Genomic DNA, 11,923 nt, shown 5'->3' on the forward strand with positions numbered 1-11,923 from the left:
ACTATTTCAAACAAAATATTCTGACTTTTTCATTAAATGTATAAAATATATAAATTTAATGCCCCTTAAAACTTTATAACTAAGCTTCATTATTAAATCACATTCATAAAATATTTTGCTTAAAAAATATTTACATATTATTCTACTACCCTTCATCTTCTCAGTACTATTGTACTACCTTTCATGCTTCGTCATAAGTTCAGCATATTTAAGTAGATGTAAAAAAGGATAAAGATTGGGAGAAAAAATATAGTGTTTGATACAAAGAAAATAAAGTGTTTAAATATAGTTTGAATTCGCATACTAAATATAGTTTTAACAATTTTAACACATCCTTCTTATAAGGAAATAAAAAGTTAAAATATTTATTGTCTTAAAAAAAGAAAGAAAAAAAAAGGTGAAAGAGAGAGAGTAAGACTTAGGAGAGAAGAAATGAGACAATAAGACTCTTATTTTGTAGAAAATTTTTACATGTAGAAAATATGTATCAATATCAAAAAATTAGGAAAAATATTTAAATGCTTCAACTTTTTACATCGCAGGAAAAAAAAATTCAAACAAGGAAAATGCAATTATAAGCAACCGCCCCCTCCCCCCCCATATGCCCGAGCATCAAAAGGGCAGGGGCGACATTCTTACAAATAAACTTAACCTGCAAAATAGTAGGCAAAGCTATCACAAAATTCTTGCCTATTCCTGAATAGAAATTTGTTCAAAAATACTAACCTGCTTTACCTGTTCCAAAATACTAGGCTGTGACAAAATACTGCCTGTTCCAAAATACTAGCCTGTGACAAAATATCGGCTGTTGCAAAATACTAGGCTGTGAAAAAATAACAGGCTGTTTCGATATAGCGTGTGTTGGCTTCGAATGTTGCTGAATTAACATTAATAAAATCTTCATAGAAAATAAAAACAATATTTATTGATAATATAAACTCCTGTTTGTGAAAATTGCAACACCATGAAGGATTCGTCATAATTGAATGAAATTTAATACACGGTTGAGTGGTAGTGGTACAAATAAATGATAAAACTTTCAAAGCAAACAAACAGTAACAAGAGATCGAAATCAGTATTTTGTGTAACCACCACGCTCCGCAATAAGTGCTGCTACACGACGTGGCATTGAGTCAGGCAAATTTTGAATGTCTGTCTGAGGAAGAGAATTCCATACTGTTTGTATGCGTACCCAAAGTTCGTCAGTAGAAGCAACAGGACGAGGATTACGAGCGACACGCCGACCAACGAAATCCCAGACATGTTCAATCGGCGACATATCCGGGGAATACGCTGGCCAAGGAAGAAGTTGTACCTGTCGCGATACAAGGAAGGATTGAACAGTCCTAGCAATATGAGGGCGGGCATTGTCCTGTTGAAATACAACACCTGGCAAGGCTTGAAGGAAGGGAAGAGTTTGGGTCATTAGAACTTCACTGATGTACCGGTTGCTGTTCAGAGTACCCACAATTCGAAGCAATTGAGATCGTCTATGATATGCTATGGCTCCCCAGACCATAACTCCGGGTGTTCGCCCACTGTGGCGTTCGATAACGCATACCGGAAGATGGCGTTCACCGGCATAGCGTCTGACACGAATGCGGCAATAATGGTACCACAAATTGAAGCGAGATTCGTCAGAAAACACGACACGCTGCCAATCAGCAAGCCAGTCCCTGTGCTGGTTGGCCCATTGCAGCCGCAGGCGGCTACGGTTTAGCGTGAGGGGGATCCTGTATAAAGGCGTCCTTGCGCACAGTCCACGCTGCAGCAGACGTCTACGAATTGATAAAGCACACAATGAAACACCTGTAGATATTGACCACTGTGCTGCCTGTAGTCTAGAGGGAGCCGCACGGTCCGTTAGCGCAACGCCGAACAGGTGTCTATCATCGCGAGCTGACGTGACATTTCGGGGTCCACTTCCGCATTTCTAAATTGTCCGACACTCGTCCATCAACTGCTTTCAAACACGCATCACTGTGCTGCTCTTACGCTGCTCACGAGCGGCTACTGCACGATACGATAATCCTGCTTAACGAAGGCCGATGATTCTCCCCGTTTAAACTCCGTAAGTTGTTGAAATCTCGCTCTCTTTCGTCGAAGAGGCATGAATAACGTCTGAGCTAACGTTTACCACTAGCAGATAACCACCGATTACCATACTCGCTTTGCTACAGCCGTCTATTTATTCGGTTCCATCAGCCGTTCAGAGGGCGTTGCTCAGCTTACGCATGCGCTACGGGTCTGAAATTCTAATCATTTGCATATCATGCTCTACTTTGCACTTCCTGAAAATTTCAGTTCACTCGCGTAAGTCCTTCATGGTGTTGCAATTTTCACAAACATGAGTTTAAGTACACTCGTAACTTACTACGTTCACGTACATATCGTATTATTCTACAAAATAATAATGTTTACATCACAAAATCGAAACTGAAACTAAAACATAACCGCTGTTGCCATTCTTCATTTTTACAATATATATATGCGCTTACGGTGGCCAAGCAATACATTTTTGGCAAGATAATTGTTTGCCTAGTATTTTGGAACAGGCCTTTCTAAGTAACCTGTTATTTTTATAACAGGTACGATTAAATAACAGGTGAAAAATACCTGTTCCAGAAAATATTAGCCTTCTCCAATAAAGATGCAGAGTGTAACTGTTTTGGTTATACCTATCATTTCTGTTAATGTTATTATAATGCCTTCTTTTAAATTGATTGTTGTGTTTTTTTCGGAGAAAATAGTAACTTCGTTAAGTCATGAAAAATTCTTGGAATGAGTCATGAATTTGAAAACCTGAAATGTAGCAGATACCCTGTATATAAGCACTACCCCCCCCCCCCCCNAACCCCCCCCGTGGCAGAATCGCGATGACATAGTCGCAGAACGTTACAAAGTTCTTGCAGAACGATTTTTCTTTAGATAAGTAAAAAAAAAGATTTACTTTTCTGCAGAAATTTACACGTAATATTTGAATCATGCATTTAGATAATTCCTTTTTGACGTACTCTATTTAAGCCGATAGTATCGTACATCTACGTAATGTTTCGATTGTATTTTCGGCAGTTATTGATTTAAACGTGGTTTTTAAACATCCCGGTGTATTTCAAACTTTTTTTATTGCAAATTCAGGTGTATTTATTATTGCTAAAAAACTTTTTTCAAGGAGTTTTTAAATTGTAAGTAGATACAAGATTATGCTCAACATTGTAAAATTATAATTAGAAAAAATTAATTAAATAAAATAAACAGCGATTGCTGCTACTAAATGAGAGATGCAACATACAGATATTTGGTAGCCTATACTGCTGAATGCAGAATATTCATTTCGGACGAATTATGGCAGAAGCGTCTGCCGAACACAAAACTTAGTTTGTTTACATCTGTCTTTCTTCCCCCCCCCTCCGGAAGGGTTTATTCAATTAACAAAACAATAATGGAGATAAACAAATTTGTGAAGGATCTGATTAAAAGATAAATTATTTTGTGAAGGGGGTCCGTTTTTATGAAAAGATATTATGTGAAGGTTCTTCTAAACCAGTGTTTTCCCAAAGTGGTCCATATGGACCCCCACCGTTCCATGGTACCATTCAGGTGGTGCGTGAAAAATGAAAACTGATTTAGGGGTCCCTGAACAACGTCAGGGGGTCCGCGTGAGGTTTAATATAAAATAATAAAATTGTGTGATTGGTTTTTATTATTATGGAAATGAAGATAAATAAAATGGTAGCAATTTTTCCGTCCTAAGTTAACTATAAATAAAGGTGGGTGCTTATAATTATTAACAGTGGTTTGTTACAAATTAAACAGTTGATTTACAAATTTTCCTATATCTTTTGGTCCCTTTTTAAGAGATAACAGTATGAATGAGTCGAAGAAAAAACGCCGAAAATACAGTGTTGAATATGTCTTTATTTCTTCACCAGGAAATAGTACTCACACTATTGAAGAACTTATTTTACTAGCTGTAAGTGAGATAATACTCACCGGGTTGCACAAACCAGATTTTAACATTGTAAAAAGAATTCCATGGAGTAATAATAATGTACAAAGAAGGATTGACAAAATATCTCAGTGAGTAGAAAATTCTTTATGTGAGTACTTAAATATATCTGAATTGGCTATACAGCTTAACGAGTCCACTTATCCAGGAAATGAAGGTTTTACTTTTAGCTTTTGTAAGATTACCAAAAATTGTTATTTGCTAAATGTTTGGAAAGCGATACGAAAGGTGAAACGCTATTGACTGAATTAAAAGCTATACCCTTGACTAATATCATTTCTGTAGCTACTGACGGTACTCCGGCAATGGTAGAAAGATACCGAGGTTTTCTGGCTATTTTCAGTACATTTGCCGAACTTAACGAAACTAATTTGAAANAACTACAAGATGAACAATTAAATTTAATCAAAACGAAAATCGTAAAACTGCGTTTGTTGCAAAACTTTTTCTGTATAAACAAACTTGGGAATAGGATATTTATTGTTCTCTCAGTTTCAGTGCCTTTAATGAACCTCATCACAAAAAAAAATAAAAATAAATAAATAAATGATTAGTGCTCACGAGCCGGACATAAATACACTCTTAAAATCTTATCACGTTTATCCAAGTCATTAATTTATTTAAAACAAAAGATATAATTTCAGTTCTTCAACAAAATGTTTTTGTAATTTTTATACATATATGCAGTTCTTAACTTGGGGGTTTTAACTATAAAAAGAGGAACCCACTGTTCTAAACAGACACAGGTTAAAATGTCGTCGCAAATAAATTCTATATGGGATATTAAAAAGGAGGCCAGTTTTTGAACCATTTTGAGTATTTGAAACTTCATGGCTGGCATTTTTAAAGTGAAAGGGAGGGTTCTATATGAATCCCAATATTTATTATATTTTTCCTATTTAATTTTAACAAATATTTTATTTCCTTTAAGAACTATGTTCAGTTTAAAAGATCTACTCCTCTTCACACGTTCTCTTTCGATAAGAATTCGTTTTTGTGTGTTTTCAGGATCTCCTGCCGATCGTGCGGATTTGGAGGTGGGCGATGAAATTCTTGAGGTCAATGGAAGGTCACTCGACAACTGTACTCACACAGAGGTCATCTCCCACATCCATCAGGTAAACAACTCTCATTTCATTCTATTTTAACAGAGCATCTGTCATGGAGGACTTCGTGACCCGACAGATTTAACGCGCATCGGTTACCATTTACCGGGTCTCTTCGGCATGGTGCCCCACCTACCATGCTATCCGGGAGAAATTTCCCTTCGTGGAGGACTTTTTGACGGAACTAACCCGCCTTTGCGTTACATGGAGAGGAAAACCTCAGACGGTTAGTCGGACGTCCAACCCATTATCTTATCACTTTTACGACCGCGTCGCGGAATTGCTCGTGTCCCTCCTCCCCCTATCCCAAAATAATAATTGTCTCCCTTTTGGTGCTGTTGTTGTTGACGTATGCCTGTTTAGGCAGAGGGGGTGTGATTGTTCTTGTTTTCCAGTGTTGCCATCTATGGCCAACAATTTGACTTCTGTCTCTCCCGTTTATAGGGCGGACCCATTCATTCATCCACAGATCGTAATTTTGACCTGATTCAGAAAACGATCGATCTCCAGTCCAGTACACCCAGAGATATTGATTTGTAAATATTTGAATTATTACGTAAAGACACGTAAATATTCAATTATTACGTAAATATTTGAATGGCCTCCCACTATATACGTAAGCACCTAACGGGAGGATATATTTGTTAAATATTAAAATGAAATATTAGTAGAGCAATTTAGTTGTCCTATTCGAATTCCATTCGATCTTTTTTTATTTTTTCGATTTGCACCATACCCTGTTATTAATATCCTATAAATCGTAAAAATAAGAATGGTTAAAATGGAATTCGAATCGAACATTAAAACTGCTCTACAAATATTTTATTTACCATGGAACTGTTTAACGAAGATCGATACCGCACACCCTCGGTCCCTATGCAGGCATAGATGTATGACTTAGGTGTTCTACTTGGAACGTGTCTTTACGATCAGTCCACTGTGCGACGAGACGAAGTCAAAAATCTTGATGGTTCCATCAAAACGTTTTGATGGTTTATGTTGGTTTCAGTGAGATTTGTGATGGTCCAACATCATTTTATGGTCACCATCATCCAACTTTTTCCATTATGCATTCATGGTGCTATTTTAATGCAAATGCTGGTTAACCATCAGGAGAAGTTTCATTCTCATGGACCATGATGGTTTCAACTATACATTTTCATGATAGTTCAATGGGAATTCTTGTTGGTATATACCATCAAAGCAATTTGTGTTTAATGTTGAACCATCATAAATCAGTCCCTACATTGTGATGGCTCATGATCGTTCCAACTTCTAAGAAACTATGGTGGAAATTACTGATTGGTTCAACATGGACAAACCATCCAAACTATTCTTGTGTTGGCACATCAGTTCCTACATGATGGTTACTATCAAAAATATAATGGTTCATGAAGGAATTATTGTTACATTTAATATTAGGTGTGAATTAAAGTAAATTTATTTATTTATTAAAATAGATAATGGGTTGAAATATTTAAGTGTACATATATTTGGATATGATTAAAAAACAAATTATGGCCGAAAGTAGTGATTAAATGAAGGGTTAAGCAAAGTGGTTAGTACAGTGAAATCTCGCTATAGTGAACCGGTAGTTCACTATATCCGTTACGCAGGCAATTTCACTAATGGTTCCTAAACTCCGCCCTTTTATTACATTATATTCATATTAATGACTGAAAAATATTATGCAGTAGCAAAAAATGTGTTATTTTTCATCACTCTTCGTCTTGCGTACAAATAAAAATTAGCTGATGAGCAATCCTCAACATCAGACATGGAAACACTTCCCGACTCTCAGATAATTTTTTCTGAATTTCTCTTATTCCGCTTTTTAAACCTGTTCAACCTGCCATTCGAGCACATGAAAGCAGTTTCTATAGATGGCTTTAAAAATTGGTATATGTATTTATTTTGAAGTAGAAATTTCAAAATTATTACAAAGAAAATGGGGGAGGGGGGGGAATCAGTCGAAGACAGAAAAAAAGTTCATTATATCCAACTTCCTCACTTTTTTGGTTTACTATACCCACTAAAAATAACATTATGCGTGTATAGCAAGGCACGGGACCGAGCATTTCGTTCACAATATCCGGGAGTTCACTATAAGCCGTGTTCACTATAGCGGGGTTTGACTGTACAATGCTAACAATAGGTCACAAAGTGGGAAGTTTGAACACCAAATTTAGAATAGGGGGGAAATGAATCAAAGATTAAATAAGATATCATTCAACGCAATTTAGTGATATATTTCCAACAAATAGAAATAAAAATAATTAAAAGCACTGGAGAAAATAAAACTATCATGACAATTGATTCTATTTTCGGTCTTAGTTTGTTTATTATGAATAATTGCCTTCATCCAACTTCAAATTCAACAGATTATTTTGTAACTTGAATCGCTCCATATCTTATTTTAAATGTCATCAAAAATGTTGAACCTTCTAGAATAGTTTTTATCTGGAAAGCTCAAAAATTCGATTGACGTTGATGAGATACGTCAACGATTTAGTATTGTATTTATTTCGTTTAACGTCTTTAATGTTGTTTGTGTGTAATAACATATTTTTACGAACCCTACTGATTAGAGTTATTCTTCCAAAAACGTGTCCGAATCCTAATCAATTGGGTATAACGAAGTTTTGCACATCGACTTTTACCATTTAACTGACCCGAAGAATTACTAGTTTACTTCCTATTGAGTATAATTTTAATAATTCATTTTCCCATAAGGTGAACCGGGTTCGAATCCCGGGTCGAGACGAATCCGGCTCACACCGACCACAGTGCTGACCTAAAATATCCTCAGTGGTAGACGGATCATGGGAAGGTTTTTGTGAGTTTCCTCTCCGTGTAACGCAAAGGCGGGTGGGTAAGTTCTATCAAAAAGAGGCAAATTTTTCTCAATACCTGTTCAACGAGTTCCCTTGTCTTCTGTATTGGGTTTAAAATGACAAGGCTGCGAATCCCAAAAAATATTGGCTGTTCAACGACGGTGAAATAATTAATTCTAAGTATCGATAATCTTCTAATTCTGAAACCATCAGATCAGCCGTAAGCAAAAGGATCCGAGGAAAATATAGAATTAGGTGTCTGAAAATACGAACAATTTTTGACTTTTTTTTTTTAAAAACAAAAAGAATTTTCTCATTGGAAGCCATTGTTTTAAAATAAATTATACACAATCCAGTTTTGTCAAATATTTTAAAGATGGTGCCATAATTGGCCAGGTAGTGCTAGCTAATCAATAAAAAGTTATTAATTTCTGTAATATTTAATTATTTTTTATTCGTTTTGCCTGGTTATCATAGTGCGGCATGACTTAGCCCAATTTATCTGAAACCACGTGTTTATTTTGTGTATAGTCACGCAACGTGTTTTAATGATACTAAATAATTTAAAGTCAACGTTAATTGAAATAAAAGAAATAATACGTTTTGTTCTATGAAGAATGGAGAAATGGAACTAATTCGTTGAGGATAAGCAATAAAGATAACACCAACGTTATTATTGACGCCAATCTGCGCACCTGGAAAGTCATGAATTTCGATATTAAACAAAATGTGTCACGAAATGTCATGATTTTAAATTTTCTTTTTTTTTTCTTTCTTAAATCAGGAAAGTCATGAATTTAGGTCGCTGAAGAATCTGATTTTTAAATTGAAATTTACCCCTTCCCCCCAATGTTCCGAATATCTGAATTTTTAACAAAATCCCCACTTGCAGTCATATTTGGTTAAAATATAAAATGTTTTTATCATGTTCTTTCAAAATGATGGAGTTCTTTCAAAAAACGAAAGAAAAAAAACATCATTTTTAGAGCGAGTTATCTTTTTAACTTCTGTGATTTCAGAATTTTGTTATTATTTTTTTATTTTATTTTATAAATTTAAAATTCTAGCTGACGCATGCCAGTCATTTGCGAATTTTTTTTTTTATTCCGAAGGAAGAACAACAAAATCAAGAATATTTCTTTCTTTTCCGGTGAATCCTTGGTTCCGATTATCTTTAGAATATAATTCTGCAGAAAAAAAGAAGAAAAAATTATTTGCTTTTGTATTTTTTTCAGCTATTTTATTGTTTCAACTTTTTCTTTACTCTGTTTTTTAAATTTAAAATCCATAAATATAAAGATGCAGAGTGTAACAGTTTTTGGATATACCTATCATTTCAATGAATGTTATTATATATCTTTTAAATTGATTGTGTTTTTTTCGGAGAATATAGTAACTTCGTTAAGTCATGAAAAATTCTTGGAATATGTCGTGGAAAGTCATGAATTTAAAATGTAGCAAATACCCTGTAATTATTTATGGCTAATTACTAATTGAAGTGAAATAATAAGCTATAAGGCAAAATTAATGGAAAAATGTTACTGATTTCGTTTAATGTAATGTCGATCAACAATTATTACGTCAATGATGCTTAAAATTAATAGATATTAATTTAAATTTAAAAAAATAAGCAAAGTTAATCATGAAAATGTACGTAACAGAAATCTGTAAAAAAAATCTTCATTTTATTATTGACACCAATGATGTTTAATTTTGGGCTATACTGGGTGCAGTTTTAATAAATATCAAATTGACTCCTGTGTTGGTAGAGTATCTTATGAGTAAATTTCGTGCCAATTACACATTTTTTATGATAGATAATCAGTATTAAATATAGGATCAGTATTAAATATTATGAGCAACAGCATTGAATACAGTTAGCCTTTATTTTGATGCAGGGTTGGGGTTTTGGACGTCCTAAACTGGTTTTGGACAGGACGGTGGTTTTACTGTCCTAAACTGAGTAAAACTGTCCTAAACTGAGTAAAACTGTCTTAAAGTGTCCAAAACATTGAACTTTGGTAAAAGGTAAAAATTCTATAGGTGTAACCATTGTACACATAATAATTACATGTATCAATAAATATTTGATATTTTTTATACAATTTACTATAACTTATTAAAAGAAAATAATATAATATAATAGGAAAAGGTTTATAATTTTTGAAGCTCCACAATTCATTGAACAACAAAAGTGAATATCTAATCCTTTAAATATAAATATGCTTTTAATACTGATAAATAATATTTTTGCATAAGGATAAATATGGCAATATTAAAAAATAATAATTTTTCTTAAAAAAAATACTAAATTTGTTCAAAAATTAACCTTTTATTTTTCACAATATTTTTTTAAAAAAATGTTATAATTTCTGCATCACAGGATGATAAAAAAGACATCTATTTTAAAAAAAAATGTTTTTAAATATAAATATATTAGTTTAAATTGAAAATACAAAATAACTGAAAAATGTATTAACAGTTTTGAAGGGCATAACATCAGTTACTGGCACTGGTGATGTATCACCGCTATGATAAAACAATTGAACATGAATGAAATAAAAGTATTTTTGAATAGTACTATAGATAAATAAATCTGTTTATGACGAACCAAGCACTTAGTCCCTAATATCTTACATGTATGGCAAGGCCAAACTTCAGTTGTGTACTATTAAATGAGAGGACCAATTGAACTTGATTACTGATTAATCTTCCTTTGTTTAAGATGAAGAGTCAAACAATATTGATAAAACATTATACTTTTAAGAACAAATATTCTCTAGTATATTTAACTATCAATGTGTTATTAGTTCTATGTTTATTTTACCTCTTAAATATTGTTCAGATAAAATTGTGACATAATTTGAGTAAAAGGGTTTTGGACAGGACGGTTTAAACAGGGATTTAAACCGTGAATTAATCCATTCTGTCCTAAACCTTGCCAACCCTGTTTTGATGGGATGTGTTTTGCTTAATCTAATAACGTAAAGCCACCTATACTTTGTCTAAAGTAAAAACTTCCCTAGCCATTCATCTAGACCCGTGGCGGTGATTTGGGTATAACTATTTCAAGTAGGGGTCACTGTTTAGGGTCTTCTCTTCTTGGGGTTCTCTTTCTTCGGTCAGACCTGGAGTGCAGCTACCCTCCTTGAAATGCACTGTTTCCATAACAGTAGACACACTAATTATTCCTAATTATTCGAATTTTTATGTTATTATTCCTAACTCACTAATAAATAACAGGAAAATATAAAAATCAGAGAACATAAATTCAGTTATAAGAGAACAGAGAATAGTAAAAAAAAAAATATGCAGATTATAAATGCTATAATCGATAAAATATTACACTAGAAAGACAAAATAATAATTCAGTTGAACTTCATTAACGCTTTACATGAAACACATGCAGCAATCAATTATTGTTGTATTTTACATGTAATTTTCAAGCAACATAAAAGGACGTGAATAAAATCTATTCATTTTGAGGAATGATATTTTATAAATGTCGTTGAAAAGCCAATCCAAGAAGGACTACTCATGCTCACCTGCCTAATCTCTTCTGATTTTGAACCAGAAAACAAGGGGAATTCTGCCTTCTCGGAGGACATTTTTTGATGGAACTAACCCCCATGTTTGCGTTACATGCAGAGGAAAACCATCCCTCGGTTAGCCTGGCAGCAAGGGGACTACTGACTGGGGAAGTATAGTCTTTAGCGACGAATCCCGCTTCCAACTGTGTCCTGACGATCATCGAAGATGTCTTTTGGAGACGCAGAGGGGGGATCCTGCCTTCACTATTGCACGCCACACCGGCCCTCAACAAGGCATTATGGTCTGGGGTGCCATTTCCTTTGACAGCCGGACCCCTTTGGTCGTCATTAGAGGTACACTTACTGCACAGCGGTACGTCGACGACATCCTAAGACCTGTTTTGCTATCGTTCCTTTTGCAGCGCCCTGGGCTGGTTTTTCAGC

At 34.3% G+C, this 11,923-nt stretch overlaps 1 protein-coding gene across 2 annotated transcripts in view; it reads left to right on the plus strand.

Moving 5' to 3' along the window:
• The window catches only part of LOC139426332 (membrane-associated guanylate kinase, WW and PDZ domain-containing protein 1-like), a 75,715-nt gene extending 70,051 nt beyond the window's left edge, over positions 1-5,664 (plus strand). Inside the window, exon 4 of one of the 2 annotated variants that reach the window (XM_071184663.1) lies at positions 5,018-5,664. In XM_071184663.1, coding sequence (XP_071040764.1) covers positions 5,018-5,157 — 140 coding nt within the window. In that variant the 3' untranslated portion in view covers positions 5,158-5,664. The remainder of the gene's footprint in view (positions 1-5,017) is intronic. The other variant, XM_071184662.1, reaches the window with a different exon arrangement.
• Positions 5,665-11,923: the final 6,259 nt, after the last annotated feature.

The sequence above is a fragment of the Parasteatoda tepidariorum genome, chromosome 8, assembly GCF_043381705.1.
Source record: "Parasteatoda tepidariorum isolate YZ-2023 chromosome 8, CAS_Ptep_4.0, whole genome shotgun sequence".
Lineage (NCBI taxonomy): Eukaryota > Metazoa > Arthropoda > Arachnida > Araneae > Theridiidae > Parasteatoda > Parasteatoda tepidariorum.